The 20,010-nt window shown below is 46.8% G+C and overlaps 1 protein-coding gene across 1 annotated transcript in view; it reads left to right on the forward strand.

The window, feature by feature from the left end:
• DLEC1 (DLEC1 cilia and flagella associated protein) overlaps positions 1-20,010 on the forward strand; it is a 43,471-nt gene that overhangs the window by 20,018 nt on the left and 3,443 nt on the right. The window contains exons 17-35 of the mRNA XM_068145922.1: positions 722-815; positions 1,005-1,135; positions 1,445-1,603; positions 2,763-2,902; positions 3,137-3,290; positions 4,676-4,786; positions 5,254-5,384; positions 5,617-5,802; positions 6,322-6,389; positions 8,594-8,745; positions 9,324-9,427; positions 11,575-11,645; positions 12,438-12,649; positions 13,821-13,955; positions 15,617-15,739; positions 16,575-16,669; positions 16,759-16,843; positions 17,882-18,061; positions 18,919-19,080. Of these exons, the coding sequence (XP_068002023.1) occupies positions 722-815; positions 1,005-1,135; positions 1,445-1,603; positions 2,763-2,902; positions 3,137-3,290; positions 4,676-4,786; positions 5,254-5,384; positions 5,617-5,802; positions 6,322-6,389; positions 8,594-8,745; positions 9,324-9,427; positions 11,575-11,645; positions 12,438-12,649; positions 13,821-13,955; positions 15,617-15,739; positions 16,575-16,669; positions 16,759-16,843; positions 17,882-18,061; positions 18,919-19,080 (2,493 nt within the window). The remainder of the gene's footprint in view (positions 1-721; positions 816-1,004; positions 1,136-1,444; positions 1,604-2,762; positions 2,903-3,136; positions 3,291-4,675; positions 4,787-5,253; positions 5,385-5,616; positions 5,803-6,321; positions 6,390-8,593; positions 8,746-9,323; positions 9,428-11,574; positions 11,646-12,437; positions 12,650-13,820; positions 13,956-15,616; positions 15,740-16,574; positions 16,670-16,758; positions 16,844-17,881; positions 18,062-18,918; positions 19,081-20,010) is intronic.

The raw sequence follows: 20,010 nt of genomic DNA on the forward strand, positions 1-20,010 counted from the left end.
GCTCTTGGAAGGAATGGTTAATGGATTTTCTTCAGGTTCCAGAAAGCACCTTCACCCGTGTTAAATACAATGCTTATGTCATCTGACTAAGTGTTCAGCAAATATGTCCACATCTGAGCTATCTGCACTAAGCTTTCCTTGCAGACCTCAAAGACCTCATTGGCAGCACCCAGGAGCTGATTAGTCTGACTTTACAGGCTAAAATAGGTGGGAAGAATTGCTCCACCACTCCCTAGAGGGCTTTATTTCCAGTACTCAGCACTGGTTACCCCTTGAGTCCTGTGTCCAGTTCTGGGCCCCTCAGTTTAGGAAAGAGGTTGACTTGCTGGAACGTGTCCAGAGAAGGGCAACAAAGCTGGGGAGGGGTTTGGAGCACAGCCCTGTGAGGAGAGGCTGAGGGAGCTGGGGTTGCTTAGCCTGGAGAAGAGGAGGCTCAGGGGAGACCTTATTGCTGTCTACAGCTACGTGAGGGGAGGTTGTAGTCAGGTGAGGGTTGGTCTCTTCTCCCAGGCAACCAGCACCAGAACAAGAGGACACAGTCTCAAGCTGTGCCAGGGGAAGTTTAGGATGGAGGTGAGGAAGAAGTTCTTCATAGAAAGAGTTTGCAAAGTGTAAAGCTTGCAGTGTCTGGTTTGCAGTGCATCAGCACTCTCAGCAAATTTGCTTGTGGCTGTGAGAGCTTAGGGTGCATTAACTGTCTCACTGACTTTAATCATTTTAGATGTGGAATAACAGCAAATCATTGATCAAGTACACATGGGAGAAAATCCTGTCCTGTGAAATCATGGAAGTGGAACCCCATACTGGCATCATAGGTAAAGTTTCTTCTTGGAAGCATCAATTAATGGCAGAAATATTTAAGCTGCTATGAGTGGAAAAGAAAAATCACAGAGCACTATAACGCAAGCTGCAAACCAAGGCCTAATCCCCATCCCACATCAGGCTTCCAGCACTTGGTTCCTTTGCAAAAGGGTGAGACAGGACCCTGATTTTTTCTCTTCTAGATGCAAGTTCATGCTGTGAATTTGAACTGACAGTTACTGGAAGCAAACCTGGGTGCATCAGCCATAACTTGCAGTGCACAATTGAACACTGCCCAGAGCCAGTTGTGCTGCATGTCGAGGCTGCTTTTAAGGTAAGGAATAGTTCAGCGTTATCAAATGACTGGCAGTGAGGCCTGGCCACTGTCCATATGGAGCTTCTTGCTCCTAAATGCATGTCAGATCTAAAGCAGTCACACATAGGAGTTGGTTTTGCTATCCAGTAACTCTTGAGGCAATGTTGATGCTCCCATGACAGTAGGAATTTTTCTGCATTACACGCAATGCATTTGCTTTCTGCTGCCCTCTGGGACACTGAAAGTTAATCTCAGATGATATATGTCTCTTAATTAGGCAGTTTTGGCAGAAGTGCTCATTCTAACATCTGTTTCCTGGTGTCCTAGGGTCCAGTTCTTCATATTGATGTTCCATCGATCCAGTTAGGTTTGACTAAGAAGGGTGAGCGTGTGTCAAGAACGCTTGAGGTTTGTAATCTGAGTCAGCTGCCAGCACAGTGGAGAATGCAGGAAAGTCAGGTTTGTCTGGCTGAAAGGAATGAAGAAGTAAGTCACTGCTGGAGCTGGCTATGCTCCCTCTTTAGCCATGCCTTCTTTATGCTTAGGAGAGGCAATATTCATTCCAGAATGCAAAAGTCCTGGTTTATGTGGCCTCTTATAAAACTGCTTCTGTGTAGGTCCACAACTGCACAAGTTCTTTAGAGATTAAATACTTCCTTGCAATTTCCATTTGTCTCAAATCCTTTGCCAGCCTGATCCAAACAGACAAATCACTGTCCTTTATGACAGTGATTTCAGCTGGTGCTGATAACAAGGAAGAAGATAAGACTTTATTAGGACTGAGGCTGCTAACCACTCCTCCCACAACAGCATTGTGATCAAGAATCTCAGGACCTCCTGAACTGGGCCTTTTGGCTTTAAACAATGGCTTTGAAACACACAGGTTTGTCCCAGACTAAAACAACTTCTTACCACAATGAATATTAAAGCTATTGTTCAGTATTATCTAGCCTGTGTTGTGTCAAATACAGTCCACTCCCTTCTTGGTCATTCCACTATGTCATGTGAAAGAATTAAAGCAGCTTGGAGGTCATACTGGTGGCAAAGAATTAAGTAGGAGGTGCTATCTGCAGACCATCAAAGATTCCTACAACTGGGGAGGAAGGGAAGAGAAAAGGGTGGAAAATTACTGAGAGCCTGTTTATATCCCAGTGAAGATCACAGCCCAAGTGCTCCGTTCCTGCTTTCCTGAACCTCTCCAGTGCCCACCCCACACTGATGTTTTTTCTGTTTCCACTCTTCCTGCCCTTCTCCCTTGGCCTTCTGTCTAAGAATCTCCTCAACTTTTTGCACCTTGCAAAGCTGCTGCTCAGCCTTTCCACCTGGGAGGAGACACTGCTGCTGTCTGCTTTTCCTCCACATTAGCCCTCACTCCATGCACAGCCATTCCTGTTAGGCCCTTGGCTCTCACTAACCTTCTCTTACATTGTTGCCTTTGTATTAGCTGCCTCCTCATCTAGCCAGGTTTTCCCAAAGCTAGCACTGTGCTTGCTGAAGTCAGCCCTGGTGGGACTCCAGGGAGGGAGAGAAAGGACATGTCTGAGGGACAAACAAGGCACATGGAAGTCCTAATTAGATCGTGGGGCTTCAGTGTTTTACATTTGCTTTGCAGACATCAAAGGAATTTCTGTTTCTCCTCTCCTAGGTATCTCCCTTCACCATTCAACCATCTGCTGGAGAAATATCTCCTTTGGGTACATGCAGTGTGTCAGTTCAGTTCACATCAGTGCTGTGCCAGCATCTCCAGACAGTATTAGAACTAGAGGTAGAAAATGGGGAAAGAAGGTAAGGGGGGAAAGTGATGTCCTGCTTCCTTTTTATCCCCCCCCTGAGATTATCATATGGCTTCACCAAACATACGCAGCAGGAACTCAGAGTGGGGTTGTGTAACCTATCAATGAACCATCCAATCACTAATATTGCTAAAGAAACATCACCCTCATTCTTTCCAACACGCTGTTGGATGTCTAGCACATTTCATTACCAATAACAATAGACCATCTGTGTGTTTATTTCCAGTCATCTTCCTGTTTCTGTTGAAGTTCAGACCCCCCAAGCATGCCTGCTATCTAGTCACCTAGTGTTCCCTGAAATGTATACTGGTGTTCCTGCCAAAGCAACCAGCAAGCTTTTCAACCAGAAACTGCTGCCAGCGAGATACTCCTGGGGAAAGGTAAAGGAAATGCACTTCTAATGGATGAAGCAGGCAGCAGGGGTGGCAGTTGCAACTTCTGTGTCAAAATGCAAAACTACTCTTAAAGCTTTCCTGATAGATCTGTTAAGTAGTGATTGCTGTTTACCAGCCTGCCAGCAGAATCACAGAATCACCAGGGTTGGAAGAGACCTCAAAGATTATCCAGTCCAACCTGTCACCCAACACCTCATGACTAAACCATGGCACCAAGTGCCACGTCGAATCCCCTCTTGAACACCTCCAGGGATGATGACTCCACCACCTCCCTGGGCAGCACATTCCAATGGCTAACAACTCTCTCTGGGAAGAACTTTCTCCTCACCTCTAGCCTAAACTTCCCCTGGTGCAGCTTGAGACTGTGTCCTCTTGTTCTGGTGCTGGTTGCCTGGGAGAAGAGACCAACCCCCTCCTGGCTACAACCTCCCTTCAGGGAGTTGTTGCTTACATTCTGGGTGGGCTTCACCTTGCAGTTTAGGACCCCTAAATGTCAGTATGTGAGCTATGGTCTGAACTCCCTGTCAAAGGAAATCTTAGCAGGAAGTCAGTCTCCTGAATGTATGTCTAGCCTAATTTTTGGTGCTGTAGAGTGTTATTCCTGATCCTCAAGAAGTGTGCTCTCTTGTAAGTCCTGTCACACCAGTTAGCTGTGCCTGTGTGGCTTGGCTCAGTGCTTCTATTTAGGCAACTGAATCCCACCCCCTCTATACAGTCAGTGGAGTCCAGAGAAGTTGTAAGCTGAATCCTGCTGGCTGTGTCTTGGTCATTCTGAACTACTCTGACATCCAGGGTTCAGCTCATTTGCCTACATAAAAGCATGTCCTCAGGTGCCCAAGGCATCCAAACTGAGCATGTGGATGATACAGAACCTATAGGAAAACCTTTTGAAACAGCTGGAGCCTAGGAGTTACATCTCCAGCATTTTACAGGATACCTGATGCTCCTTTGTGAGCCACTTGAGCTGAAGCCCTGGATTCATGCCCTGTGCAGTTAGTCTCTTAGGGAAGGTGCTGTCTCCAGTATTGTCTCTGTCGTTAGTGGGGAGATATTTGACACCTCTAGGATCCTGCTCCAGGATCAGACAGGTTGACTTCCCTCTGGAAAGGCCTATGACTGTGAGAGGGATGACAGTGGCTCTGCTCCCAGCACAGTGCTTCAGTTGGGTACCATTCACTCATTTGGAGTGATTGTAGGTATGAGCATCTTGTCAGCCACCAGGGAATGGTGAGCCTCAACAAACTGTATTTGTTGCTACCTGAAAGAGTCCTAAGTCTGGGGATAACTTTGTCTTTATGGTCTTATTTGATCTGAAGAGAAAATCTGGCAGAGTGAGAGTTAGCTGAGTGTCTGTCCTTCCCATTTGGCAGCTTGTTGGAAGCCAGGCAGCTTTCTGCTCCATTGCTGTCTCCCCAGCCAGTGGCACCTTAGGCCCAAATGAGGAAAAAGAGTTCTGCATAGAGCTGTCAGCTAACATCATGGTAAGTTTGGAAACTGCTGTAATTCTACCAGAACAGCAACACTTCCATTCTCATCTCACCTCCACATGGCAAAAGGAAGGGGCTTTATGTGCAACACACAATGTCCTGGGGTTTGTACAGTATCTGTGCTTTGCTTCATAGTGACTTTGGTTGAAGGCAAGAACTAAAGCAGTTCACAATTTGTCTAACCTGCCTTTCTGCTTCTCAGCTAATCTTGTTTCCTTTCTCTCTCAAAAGTCTATGCAATCAGTCTTAATGCTGATTACTTTTCCTGGAGCTTGCAGATTCTCACTTTGGATTATCCCAAATGAAACAGAGCAGCCTGGCATATACAGACTACATTTGGTGTTCTGGATGCAGCCAGTCTCATGACATTTTATATGTGCTTTCTAAATGCATGTCTTGCCGAGGCTCCCTTTCCTCTGTGATGCTTTATTCACAAGGAAACTTGGCTGTTCTCCTTTCAGGGTGAGCTGAAAGACCTTGCCCTTTCCTGTAGCATAGAAGACATGGCTGAGCCCCTCTTTCTGAGCGTTTCTGGAGAAGTGAAAGGACTGCATGTCACCTACTCAGTACCCTGTGACAGTGGAGTTGCCAGGTACACCAAGGGTTTGCCCCCAAGTGAACAAAAGTTACTTCCACCCAAAGGAAAAATACAGTAGGGAGGGGGTGGAAATTCACTTATCTTTGTAAACTCCCTTCCCCCTCATGCTGTAGGCAGCAAGGACAGTAAAATGTGCTGGGACACACATTTCAGAATCTCCTGAAATGACCTGTGCTATAAGAAAGTAAGCCCAGGATCCTGTCTGTACTGTCATCTTTCCTGACAGTGATGAAAGGCAAACATCACAAAGCCCACAGGATCTTCTCTTGGACTTTGGATCTGAAGTGAATGTCAGAGACATAGTAAAGCGTCAGCTAATTCTTACCAACCACACTGGGATCAGTGCTCCCTTCCTGCTGGAAGCTGAGTATTTTACTGGCTGTTCTCTTGCTCCAGAACAAGGGATCCACCTGTAAGTTGCTTTTCTGCATAATGACTCCATCACTAATTTGGGACTGGATGGAATCTGAAATCAGGACAGAGTGCTGTTGCCTCTGCCACGAGATACACTTTTGCAGTGCTCTGGTGGGATTTTTTTCAAGCTCTTACACTGACTGGGGTAATGAAACCTGCTGGTGAAGTCTCCTGCACAGATAACTCCCAGTGCAAGGACAAAAGATTTAACTGGTGTAAATGGTAAAACACTCTTGAGGCCAACAGACCTAAGCTGGTTTCAATCAGCCAAGGCTCTGCTGTGTTAGATCATACATGGAGTCTTCAAACTCTCAAGCTGATTCACTCATGAGGTTGTTAGTTTCAGACAGTGCTTTGTAGGCAGCCATTCTTTAGGTTATAACAGCCTGTAATTGACTTAGGAGTCAGGCAGAGCTGTGACTTTAGCAGAATCCTCATTTAACAGAATTGTTGATGTGATGTTTGTTTGTTTGTTTGCTTGCTTGTTTGCTTGCTTGTTTGTTTGTTTGTTTTTCAGCTCCTCAGGCTGCATCTTGAAAAGAATAGAGCCTGTCTCAAAACTGGAAGCCAGAAGAGCACAGTCAGGTATGAGAAGAGCTGCTAATCACAGGATGATAGGAGTTAGGACCTCTGGAGATCATGTAGTCCAACCTCAGTTTAAGAAGGACATTGTCCAGAGAAGGACAACGAGGCTGGGGAGAGGCCTCAAGCCCAAGCCCTATGAGGAGAGGCTGAGTGAGCTGGGGTTGCTTAGCCTGGAGAAGAGGAGGCTCAGGGGAGACCTTATTGCTGTCTACAACTACCTGAAGGGAGGTTGTAGCCACGAGGGGGTTGACCTCTTCTCCCAGGCAACCAGCACCAGAACAAGAGGACACAGTCTCAAGCTGTGCCAGGAGAAGTTTAGGCTGGAGGCGAGGAGAAAGTTCTTCCCAGAGAGAGTTGTTAGCCATTGGAATGTGCTGCCCAGGGAGGTGGTGGAGTCCCCATCCCTGGAGGTGTTCAAGAGGGGACTGGATGTGGCACTTGGTGCCATGGTTTAGTAGCCATGAGGTATTGGGTGACAGGTTGGACTTGATGATCTTTGAGATCTTTTCCAACCTTATTGATTCTATGATTCTAACCCCCCTACCAGAGCAGGCTGCACAGAACTCTGTCCAGGCAGGTTTTGAATGACTGCAGAAAAGGAGATTCAACCACCTCTCTGGGCAGCCTGGTCTGGTGGTCTACCACCCTCAAAGTAAAGAAGTTCCTTCTCATGTTTAGATGGACCCCCTCAGTGGAGAGAAGGCAGGAGCCAGATGACTAATGTATTCAGCACTGGATGTACTAGTCAGGCACAGCATTTCATTCTCAGAGTATCTGGTGAAGCTAAAAGTGACTTAGTTCTCAGCTCATTCCTGAGTTTGAAAGCCCACTTTGTATAAGCATTAAGTCAGTCTCTCTTCCCCCACTGCTTATTTTTCCTCTCCCCCAACTCCTTGCTTTCTCCCTCTCTCCATTTCTTCTTCTTCTTCTTCTTGGAAACCACACATTGAAACAAAGATGGGTGATTCTGATTCACTTCCAGGATTGCTCCCAGCACATGGATAACAATGCATAAATGTTTGGCTATTTCCCTCCTGCACAGTTGTCCAATATCATTGCATCAGACTTTTCTTCCTCAAACCCTTTTACTTATCTTCCCCACTATGGAAAGCTACAGCAGAGCCCATCCATCATTTCTGATGCATTGCACTGAAAAAATAATAGTATCTGGAGCCCCAGGGAGGGGAGAAATGGGAGTGAAGTGCTATAAAGTGTGGCTGAATCTTCTGTATCCAAAATAAAACGTGGACATATTGGTACCTTGCCATGTTTGTTATCTGCTGTAAAAGCAGAGCTTTTCAGCTGTTGAGTTAGTATTTAAGATGGGGAAAATGCTGCCCTGACAGATTTCATGCGAGCTTGCTGCTTTAGAAGGCCAGGGGACTCAATGTGGGAAGGCTCTGCTCTTTGTAATTCATTCTCTGTGCTGGAGAGCACACAGGTAAACAGTCAACTGCTAATAGGACCATAAGCTGTTAGCACAGATTCCAGCTTATTTCTCTCAAATGTGTGTTTTTCATGTAGCCAGTCAGTGCTTGGCACAGCCCTGAGAGTCCTGGATCAGGTTATGGGAAGGGAATCCTGAGAAGTAACCTCTGCAAGAATTCTCACTCAAACAGATTAAGAAGCACTGCAGAAGGGAACCTGGGTCAGTGTGGATTGTGTAAATGACCCCAGGGCTTTTTGCAGTCCCTGAGGTTAGGCTGTGAGGAACACCAGCTAAAAAAATGTGGTCCTGTGTATTCTTTGAAAGATAACTGTATTGCTCTTGTGGCTGAAATAGTGCATTTTAGAGACCAGAAGAGTATGTACTCACCTCCTGCTTTCATCAGAGGCTTTCTGGGGGGCTGGGGGTTGCTGGAGTAGTGCCTTTTGCTCATCTCTGCATTGTGGAGCTTACAAAACGTGCTGCATAAAAATGCTGGCAAGCTTGTCCACGTGTGTTTTGAGAAACAGTGGGCACTGAGGAGAAGACTTTAATGGATATGGCCAAAAGAAAAGGCTTGCTGAAGCCTAGGGCTGTGCCAGAGAACTGAATCTTACACAGACATGGATAAAGCCCCTCTGAGACTTTAGCAGGGCTATGGAGCCCCCAGGCTTTGTTGGGTGAGAGGTTGGACTCGCTGATCTCAAAGGTCTTTTCCAACCTGGTCTATTCTATGCTATTCAAGTTCACCAAATGCTTCTTTGCTGTGCTTCTTCAGAGTTTGCAGCAGCACTGCTGTCTCATGGGAAGGGAGTAGCTTTCCATATACAACCTTCTACAGGAACTCTGAAAGCCTTCCAGCAGCTGAGCATAGAAATAACAGCTTACAACAGCATGTGGGGAGAGTACCAGGATGATCTTGTCTGTAAGGTAGGTGGGGCTTCAGTTCTAAGTGAAGTATTGCTATGGCAGACCTCACACCAACGATATTTCCCAGATCCCTTTCTGTGAAGAAGACTTGCCCAGTTTGTTAGGGACTTGTGCAGGAATTCAGGGTAGATATTGCTGTGCCACTGCCTCCAAACCATGTGTAAGGAGCAAATGTTCACTCTTGCAGTGCTTGATTTAGTTTGGGGGGGGGGGGGGGGGGGGTAACATGTTTAGCCCTTGGGAGGTTTTGATGTGCAGTTCTGATCTGTAAAAGCTGTTTGGTAGCTGGCCAGTGCAGTACTCTGCTCTACCAGCACAGTATATTGTATGGTATGGGAAAGTCCTAGGAAGGCTGAGGAATGTGTGAGATACTGCATCCTCCTGCTGAGAAGAGCTTTCATGAGCTGTCTTTCTTAGCATGAATTAGAGGTTGTCAAAATAAACCAGTCCAAAACCAAACCCCCCACATTTGAGAATCCAGTCAGCTTTCAAAATATAGTTCTGTAACAAAATACAGTTTTGGAACACAGAGCTAAAGTTTTGCCTGGATTCTAACAGCACAAACTCATTCTTAACAGGTGGGAGACTTACAAACTAAGCTAATTCCCATGAAAATGACAGTGAAAGGCTGTCCAATCTTCCTGCGGATGACAGGACCAGAAACAGAGCAACCCATCATCAGGTACAGCACAAAGCACTGTCAGAGGATGAAATAGCATTGGACTATAGCCAACATACACACCTGTTTCCATCATTTTATGACATAAGGAGAAGATGAGCACAGTGGCTGTCTATACCCAGTATCTGCTTCTATAACACCAATGGAGACACTTGAACGTGTCCAGAGAAGGGCAACAAGGCTGGGGAGAGGCCTTGAGCACAGCCCTGTGAGGAGAGGCTGAGGGAGTTGGGGTTGCTTAGCCTGGAGAAGAGGAGGCTCAGGGGTGACCTCATTGCCCTCTACAACTACCTGAAAGGTGGTTGTAGCCAGGAAGGGGTTGGCCTCTTCTCCCAGGCAACCAGCACCAGAACGAGAGGACACAGTCTCAAGCTGTGCCAGGGGAAGTTTAGGCTGGAGGTGAGGAGAAAGTTCTTCACTGAGAGAGTCATTCGTCATTGGAATGTGCTGCCCAGGGAGGTGGTGGAGTCACCATCCCTGGAGGGGTTCAAGAGGACATTGGACATGGCACTTGGTGCCATGGTCTAGTCATGAGGTCTGTGGTGACAGGTTGGACTTGATGATCTTTGAGGTCTCTTCCAACCTTAGTGATACTGTGATACTGTGGTACTGTGATACTGTGGTCTCTGCCAGCATAAGAAGAAAAGAATCTGCATACAAGCCTTCTCAGGTTTGCCAGCAATCTCTGTTCTGGACTTAACAGTCAGAGAATTTCACCCAGCCCAGCCTTACTCTGCTGCTGAGGTGATGGGAACTGCTGCATTGTGGCAGTTCTTGTCATCATCCACAGCTCATTTCTCCCTGTCCCTTCTCCTGGACCGGGAGGAATGCAGCCCCAAGGTACACACAGACAGAGGAAGTCTTAAGCCCTCTCTACAGCAAGTTGCATCTGCACATGTGGTGAAGGCTGGTTTACAGGGCCCTGGGCACTACTTGCTCAGCCAGCTGCTGTGCAGGAAGGCTGCTGCTCTCTGACTTCAGAGGAGTTAGCATTGGAATGTAGCATACCAGAGCCAAGAGCATTTGCAACGTCAGCTCTGTAACACAGCACAGAAAATGGATTTAGCTACAAAACTAACCCCAAACCCTCATGCACCTGGAAACTGTCTCTGACACAGGTCACCCCACTGTTGTGTTGCCGTTTGCTGCTGCTGCCAGAGTGTTTCACAAAAGCTGACTTTACAGGTTTGCCCTGAAACACCTGAGACAACTGGAAAAAAACCCAAAAACAGAGGAAAGATTGAGAAAGCAACTTTGTGTTTCACAGTACCAGCTACCTGCTGCCTGACAGCCACTCTGAACCAGGCTACCAGTGAAGCCAGATAATGTTTCCATGGACCTGGGGGTACTGGTTGATAGTAGGCTGAACAGGAGCCAGCAGTGTGCCCAGATGGCCGAGAAGGCAAATGGCAACCTGTCCTGCATCAGGACCAGGGAATTCATTTTGCCCTGTGCTCAGCACTGGTTAGGCCACACCTTGAGTGCTGTGTCCAGTTCTGGGCCCCTCAGTTTAGGAAAGATGTTGACTTGCTGGAGCATGTCCAGAGAAGGGCAACCAAGGTAGGGAGGGGTTTGGAGCACAAGCCCTATGAGGAGAGGCTGAGAGAGCTAGGGTTGCTCAGCCTGGAGAAGAGGAGGCTCAGAGGATACCTTATTGCTCTCCACAACTACCTGAAGGGAGGTTGTAGCCAGGTGGAGGTTGGTCTCTTCTCCCAGGCAACCAGCACCAGAACAAGAGGACACAGTCTCAAGCTGTGCCAGGGGAGGTTTAGGCTGGGTGTTAGGAGGAAGTTCTTCCCAGAAAGAGAGATTGGCCATTGGAATGTGCTGCCCAGGGAGGTGGTGGAGTCACCATCACTGGAGGTGTTTAGGAAGAGACTGGATGGGGTGCTTGGTGCCATGGTTTAGTTGATTAGATGGTGTTGGGTGATAGGTTGGACTTGGTAATCTCAAAGGTCTCTTCCAACCTGGTTTATTCTATTCTATTCTATTCTATTCTACTCTACTCTACTCTACTCTACTCTACTCTACTCTACTCTACTCTACTCTACTCTACTCTACTCTATTCTCTCTCAAACAAATCTTTAACTATTTCAGTCTCTCAGTGTTACTTTCTGCATGTGGTGACAGCAAGGTTTCCCCCACCCCAGGTTTGGCACTCATGTCTCTGGAGCATCTCCTGTGCTGCGGAGGGTCGAGCTCAACAACCCAGCTCCCTTTGGTAAGGATGACTTTGGTACAGCACCAGCAACACTTGCACTCCACTCCTTTTGACAATAAAAATAGAAGGTCCTATTAACATGGCAATTACCTACTTGCTCCCAATCAACTGAGTTCTTCCACAAACACTAATGGCAATACAGGAGAGTGTCTAAGCTGTTTTCTACCTTAGCTAGCCCAGCACAGTTGTGTTGTGGCATTGCTGCTGTGAACGTTGGTTTGCTTCCTGTGACTGTAAAGCAGGTAAGCTCCAGCCAGAGCGTAGCAGGATGTGTGGAGCTGACTCAGAGAGTGGTTGCTGTGAAACTGCACCTCCCATCCCGGTGTGTCTGGGGTTTTGCTCACTGAAATGATTGGAATTCAGGATTTGCCATTCTGTCTTTGTAAATCTGGTCAGTCGCCTGCTTCGTAGTGGCAGCTCCTGGCTCTTCTGGTGCTTAGTCTTTTTGTCTTGAATGAGATCTTAGCTCCTCAGAGCAGAAGGCAGTGATTTTTAAATTTCTGAATGCCACCAAACATATTTGCCTAAAACAAACCATTCATAATTTATTGTACTGTTACTCAAAGTGCAGTTTAGGGCCTAGAGAGTGACCAAGCTACAACAGGAGCACAGCACTCATGGTCTTCTATCATTTTGGTTTACAGCAAACATGAAAAGCTTAAGGTGTGCTTTAGGACAAATCCAGTTGCTAAACACAGATTCATTGCTTGATGTTCTGGCTCTCCACTACCAGCCAAGCTGTGAGTCTCCTCAGTGACCGGGAGTCATTGTCCTTTCTCATGTCCAATTCAGACATTCGCCTGGACTGGGAGGTTTACAACCAAGATGACACAAAGCTGGTGGACCTGTTGATGTTCTCTGGAGACCCTTTTCCTCTTCAGGACGTGGATGCAAATGAGACTGCATCAACTGGTAGCGCCTCGGAGTCAGAGACCGTGTTAAAGTTGGACCAAGCTGCTACTCCCTGTGGAAGCGTTCATCCAGCTTCTCAAACCACAGATGAGGTCAGCTGTTGGTCTGTTTTTTATGCTGCTGCTGAGATACATGATGGGTTTCTTGGCATGAGAACTTGAAAACAATAACACACCATGTAACTTGTAACTAAGAGCTGGATTGTTAAAGGAAATGTCAGCTCCTCTTACCAGGAAAAAAGGTAATAATGGGTAGATTATTGTTGGTATCAGCCAGCAGTTCACAGAAGGGGCCATGAGCAAATAGCTCTTTAGCTTCTGCTTGAGGAAGCTGATGGGGTACTGCAAAAAATAATAGCATTGAAAAAGTAATGCCACTTTACATCAAGTGTTGCCAGAACTGAAACTCCTTAGTTTGGGTCTACTGTTCTAGTGGTACTTTGTGGTGCCAACGTGTGCTGCAGCCAGGGAGCAGAATCTAGCCTGTGAAGTTGAAACTGTAGCTCATGGTCTTGAGGTGTTTATCCCAGTGTTAAAAGTTAGCTTGACTCTGTTAGATTATGGTAACATCTATTACACATGAAGTTTGATTAGAATATGGCAATTTAGGCTCCTAGATTCATAGAATACCAGGTGGGAAGGGACCTTGTGGATCATCTAGTCCAACCTGTCAGGGTAAGAACATAGTTTAAATGAGCTGGCCCAGCACCCTGTCAAGCTGGGCCTTGAAACTACCAAATGTAGGGGAGTCCACCATCTCCCTTGGGAGTTTATCCCAGTGTCTAATAGTTCAAATGGTGTCATGAAGGGCTGATAGTGACAGGGAGAAGGTATCATGCAGGATATGTTTATTTCTCAGGCAAAAGCTTTACAGACGAGATACTGAAATCACATTTTTCTCTTCATCAACTCAGAAGGCATAGTTTTCGCTATACCTCTAACCTTTCTTGTGCAACAAGGGAACAATATTGCCCTAGAGTGCTAGTTCCTGTAATGAGCCAAAGATGTCACAGCTGAGTGATTCTCCTGGTCAAACAGGACCTAGGCATGCACATTTCCCAAAGGGTTGAGGAGCAGTTTCAGGAGAGCAAAGCAGTGCATGAAAAAGTCGCTGCACAGGCCACTTCCACATGTCCAGCTTTTGTGCCAGAAAGAAAGGAACTGGAGCTGGCCATCCAGTGCAGCAGTTCCCTGCATGCTGCACTCACATTCCTCTTCTGTAGCATAACAGCTTTAACCATTCCCCACCCTCGTGTCCCTGCAGGCTCCAGGCTCTGTCAGCAAAGAGAAGGCAACCACCACTCAAGAACCTACCACGCAGGAAAAAATCACTGTACTTATTCGTCCTCATGAAGGGGCTCTTGCAGACAACCCCTACTCCATTACCCCAAGACAGATAGTAAGCATTTACATTTTCTTTGTGCTTAGATTTAGCATGTTTTCTGCAGGACACTGGAGATGGAAAAGGAGAAGGCAGCGAATGTGTTTTGAGGTAAAGACAACTATAGAGTGAAAGACTAGGCTGGAGCTTTGGGATCTCGAAGATGGTCATCAGGAGTTTGTAAAGTCAACAGGAAAGAGTGTCCTAGTTCTATTTTAGCAGTTACCTGATGACTGCAATTAAGTGTCCCATTGTACTGGGCTCTCCAGACTGGCATCTCTGATCTTCTCCCTTGGGTTGCCTTGGCAGGAGGTGAAAGCCATCAAACCTGAAGCCTTGGAAGCACGTTATTTAACCAGGGTAGGTTTGCTGAGTAGACATGGCAGAGCTGGAGAGCAGGCATCTGGAAAGGGGTGCTCTGTAACAGACAACTCTCTTGGATAAACTACTGTAACCCAAAGCACTTCAAGAGTACCTGGTACAAATAGGGGCCACAGGGTCACAATCCCTTAGGAATAAAATAAAAGAAAGACCTAGCTGTGAGTGACAGAGTTGCCCAAAGCATTGGTCTGTTCAGTTTGATTCTTAACTCTCAGCAGGTTTTTTGCCAGAGGGTTTCAGTTACAAGTTAAAATGAGCTAAAGATCACATAAAATAAGTAATTGCAGAAATGGCACCTCGGAGATACGAAGCCTACAGTCAGCTCTGGGCTGTTCAAGGCTGGGACAGCTGGATAAAGAAAGTGCCTCATCATGGAGACAGCCTCTGCCATGTGTAGCCAGAAGCCAGCTTGCTCCATGGAGAATGGAGCTGATGCCTGAGAAGGTGCTGAGGCAATCCTCTGCTCCTCTTGAGCAAGGGAATGCAGTGCATGGAGAGCTGAGCTAGTTCTGCTTTCAACTGCATGTAGGTCCAGCAAGACCAAACATCTCACCCTGTGATCACATGAATCACAGAATCATGTAATTCAGGAAAGACCTCCAAGATCATTGAATTCATCCAGAAATTAAATGGGGGAACAAATTCTGCATGACTCTAGGCTGAAAGCAGCACCCACCGCATGGCCCATGAGCTTACAAACTTGGATAGACACAAATTGTCTCTGCAGGGAGGTTTTTCTGCAGCAATAGCAGGGGTTAGCCATAACATGCATAAAGCACCTAAAGAAAGCAGGATCTATTCACCCTGCAGTCCCAGGAAACCCACTGTGGCTGGCTGGTGTGTTTGATTGCATTCCCTGCTGTCATGTACAACTGAAAAGCAGCCAAGAGAAAACCAAAGTGTAAGATGCTCTTAACTCACACTTGTAATTCTTCAGGAACTCTTTCTTGTATCTGTGAGTGCTCTCAGTTGTGGGAGAATCATCTGAGTTAGCCATGGAGTGAGAATGGGTAGAACTGAGTAGTTTTAAAAGCAGAGATGTGCATATGTTTGTGTCCTTAGGGTTGGTCTGTGACTGTGCTTACATTCTGTTGATGCTAGAGAGTGGCTGCACTGACATTTGCAGCTGAAATGATTGCCAGTTTTGTTGCCACATGTTGTCATTTTAGTGCAAGCCCGAGCACAGCTCATCCCCAGGAGACTTCATGCTGCCTGTGTAACTCGTTTCAGCAGCTGAGGGTGCTTGTGCAACCCCAGGCAGCTCCCTGCGCTGCTGAACAGTTGTCTCTCGACTGCAGGTGATTCCAGGAGGTGGCAGCATCTGCGTTATCATCTCCTTCGCACCATCCGTCCTGCCAGAGACCGTGGCTGAAGCGAAGTATGAAGGGTTTGTGCTGGGCTTCATGAGCCTGGATGACAAGGTAAATTGTCTAGCGCGGCAAGACTGGACAGGACTAGAAAAGAATCATTTCCCTTCCTGTAATTTACCTACAGGCTGCTGGGTACCTGGCCAGCCTGTACCATCAGTCCTGCTCCTGCTGCCCTGTACATTCCTCTTTAACTGGGGTGGTTCATTTGTTGTGTTTGTCTTTTAGCTTGAAAGCATTCTGGGCTGAGAGTGTCACCCTCTTCTGACACTGTCTGGTGCAGCAGAGCCCAGACCAAAGCCCAGGGTTTGTAACACTATCACATCAGGTTTTATTGATAATAGAAGTTAACAACAGGACTGAGACTCAGGACTGCTGAGTACTGTTCCTGGCTGTGCATCCACCTTCCTGTGTGAATTTGGAGAGCATGTCCCTCCTCTGGGAAACTTCAACAACTGCAAGTGCAGCTCACAGGCTAACGTGAGGGCTGAGGAGCGTTTCATGAATTGCTCTGCCATTCTCTTGACGTGAATCACTGCAAAGGTGCGAGGCACAACGAATGACAGTGGAACATTTTATACAAAGGTCCCAGATGTTGCTGATTCCTGGAGGAAGCAATGTCCTCACCTGTGCTCATTGTAGCTGTTCAGAGTCCAGCTACTGCTTAGCTTTTGCTGTTCCTTGCTCATTGCCACCACATCTTAAACACACACACTGTCAAGCAGAATCCTGTTTTGTGATCCTGGACTCAATGATCCCTTGAGGTCCCTTCCAACCCCTAACCTACTGTGATACTGTTTTGGCCAACAGCTTTCTCAGGCTAAAGGTAGGGTTTGAGTTTTAGTGCTACCATTTCCATACATCATTTCTGTTCTCATTTCCTTGCCAGCTAGCACAGACAGTGCCCAACAAAGTGCATCGCAGACATGGCTACGAAGTTCCCCCGGTGCGAATCTCCTTGCAAGCCTTCGTAGCACAAGCTCTGTGAGTACCACCTCTGATGGCCACTGTGCCCACAGGACAAGGCAGCCTGGGGGGCAGGGCTCTGACCAGCTCTGATTCTTTACACTCAGGTTAAAAGTAGATGTGGATCACGACAGAGGGATGGTGTTCTATTCAGCAGCAAGTGATCTCATACCAGATCAGCCTCAGCCAGGAGTAAGTACTTCACACCTCCATGTGTTCAGCTGGTTTGTGCTGCTGCAGGATTTTAGAGCCTTATGTTGCAGTTTTCTGTATTATACATAACAAGACAGGTAAAACAGAAGGACTGCAAGTCCTTATTAGGAATAAGCAAAGCTGAGCTCAGACAACACCTATTTTTATATGTCTTTGTCTTTGAAAGTAGATAAGTAAGTGCTTCTTGTCAGAACATAAAGGTCTGACAGCAGAGGGGAATCACTTAGAGCAGCTTGGTCAGCTCCTTCACCCTAGACACTCAAAAGACTTCATAACATTGTTACACTATAGGTATTTTAGTTTTTACTCAAGAAATTTTGAAAAGCAGGAATGGAATGGAATGGAATGGAATGGAATGGAATGGAATGGAATGGAATAGAATAGAATAGAATAGAATAGAATAGAATAGAATAGAATAGAATAGAATAGAATAGAATAGAATAGGTTGGAAGAGACCTTCGACATCATTGTGTCCAACCCATCATCCAACACCATCTAATCAACTAAACCATGGTACCAAGCACCCATCCAGTCTCTTCCTAAACACCTCCAGTGATGGTGACTCCACCACCTACCTGGGCAGCACATTCCAATGGCCAATCTCTCTCTCTCTATGAAGAATTTCTTCCTAACATCCAGCCTAAACCTCCCCTGGCACAGCTTGAGACTGTGTCCTCTTGTTCTGGTGCTGGTTGCCTGGGAGAAGAGACCAACCCCCTCCTGGCTACAACCTCCCTTCAGGTAGTTGTAGAGAGTAATAAGGTCTCCCCCGAGTCTCCTCTTCTCCAGGCTAAGCAACCCCAGCTCCCTCAGCCTCTCCTCACAGGGCTGTGCTCCAGACCCCTCCCCAGCTTTGTTGCCCTCCTCTGGACACGTTCCAGCAAGTCAAGCAAGTAGGAAATCCTGAGTTGCTTTGGGATAAAGCCTTTCAGATCTCCAGTTGTGCTGAATGACCAGACTAGCACAAACCTCTCAAGGGAGTTACAAGTAACCAGTGTTGAATCATTTCTCCACCAGGTTGTGACAGATTCAGTAATGTCTCAGGCTTTGAAACTCATCAACTGCACCAAGGTTCCGCTGTACTTCAGGCTCCTTCTGTCTACACCCTTCAGCCTGTCCATCACCAAAACATCTCAGAAGAAGAAGAAAATCAAACAGCAAACACAATTTGTACTTTACCCACAGCAAAACATGTTGGTAAGTTCAGAAATAACCATCCTCTGGCAGAACAGAGAGTTTAGTAATTGGTGTGCTAACATCACCCAGATGAACCACAGGAAAAACATAACCAGCCCAGAAATCTCCCAGCTTCAGGAGGAATAGTGCTGTATTAGCAAACACTAATGACTGCTATTTCTTCCTGCCCTATTTTGGGTACAAAATATTCTTCTGCAGTGGCCCTGATGTGCTTTTCTCCTCAACTCTGACCTGTTGCAAACTCCTGTAGAAAAGCCCTGTGGCTTCTAGAGCTCACCTAAATCAACAGCCCTATGAAAACTGGATGAATCAAAAGCCTTCCAAAGACTGCAGTCCCTTTGTTCCTTCAATTAGGTGCAGGCAGTGCAAACACAGAAGAAAGGAAAGGAAAAAAAGGAGGCGGAAAAGGGTTAATTTTGAGTGTACACAATGACATTGATTGAAGGACACACAGTCCTGGAGCCAAAAATCAGCTAGGGTGCAAGTTTTCAGTGCTCATGTTGAAACAGAGACACCCATCTGAATTCTGCCTGTGCAGAAGACTTGCATGTTTGAGACAGCTTTGGGAAACTTGTAACCTTGGGAATTTAGAGCTTTGGTCTTGCTAGAGACTTGTTTGTTCCCTGTGGTTCAGAGATCAGCTGTTCACCTTTCCACTCCATCTCTATCTGCTGGATTCATAGGAAGTAGCTGTGTTTTCTGTTCCAGTGGGACAGAAGCTTTGTTCCAGTGGGAATTTGATTGCTGGCACAACACCTCTGGGTTCTAGTGGGAAAAATCTGTGCCTGGGCCTTGGAGCAGTGTTTACTTTGGATTTCCTGCACACAGAGTCTTCCTATGTGATGGTCTTCCCACAGGTGACAGTGTCATTCCACACAACTCTGGAGCTACTTACGTATCAACCTCTGCCAGATAGCCAGCTGCCTCTGGGATTCCAAGTGCTCCAGTCTGAGAACGGGGAGAGAAAGCTGCAGTTCAAACAAAATTTGGTCATTGAACATAGCAACAACACATGCCAGGTGAGAGCAGAGCAAGGTCTCTGGGCCGTGAGAAAGGGCTGTGTTTCATCAACATCTCTGACTCAGAATGGATCTGCCTTAGGCTGCAAGGAGCTGCGGCCACCTCTAGAGTGGATTGTGTCACGTAGCTTAGCAGTAGTGGTGGGACTGTGAGCTCTAGGTGAGCAGCTGGATCTCAAAGGTCTCTTCCAACCTCAGTAGTTCTATGCTTCTGTCCAAGTAAAGTGGATTTGCAAAAGGAGATGGCTCTTTGTTGAGACCACAGGTGGCTCTTAGGTGGACAGAGTGGTCTGGGGACAGCACCCTGATGCTCATGCCCCAGCTCTCTGCACAGCCTGGACCATCCAGCTCAAAGTGAAGCACACCCAGTGACAGTGATAGTCTCCACATCCTTTTGGGAGATGGGGTCAGCACTGTCTCAGGGAACATGCCAGTGCCTGAGTCACTGAGCAGTGTCTCCTGCAGTACCCAAGCACTTCTCGAAAGTCTCACCACTCTAACTCTTGTGGTGGGGTACAGCCCACACACACATTCAACGACCAATCTCTTCCAGATGGAAAGCCATAAACCCTCCCCAAGTCTACAGCCCTTCCAGCACACTGCAGGCATGTATTTCTCATCCCAGGTGTTTCTGAAGGCTGATAAAATCAATGTAATAATGATCTTGGGCAATCTGCAGAAACTGAATGACTCACAGTGGGCCATGTGCTGTCCCAAGGGACAAGGAGATGCTGTAATGTCTGCATCGCCACAGAAAACCCCAGCAGCAAATGAGAACCTTCACTCCACGTTACTTCATTAAGACCACAGTGTCTGGTTGGAAAACCCTTCCCAAAACAGTAAACCAGCAACAGCTCAGTTCACTCAAAGCTGTAGAATGGGGAGTTGACTCTAGGGTGAAAGAACACAAAACAACTGCCTTTGATTTTC

This window comes from Melanerpes formicivorus, unplaced genomic scaffold (genome assembly GCF_026170545.1).
Source record: "Melanerpes formicivorus ecotype bairdi unplaced genomic scaffold, bMelFor1.0.p_v2 SCAF_13, whole genome shotgun sequence".
Classification (NCBI taxonomy): Eukaryota; Metazoa; Chordata; class Aves; order Piciformes; family Picidae; genus Melanerpes; species Melanerpes formicivorus.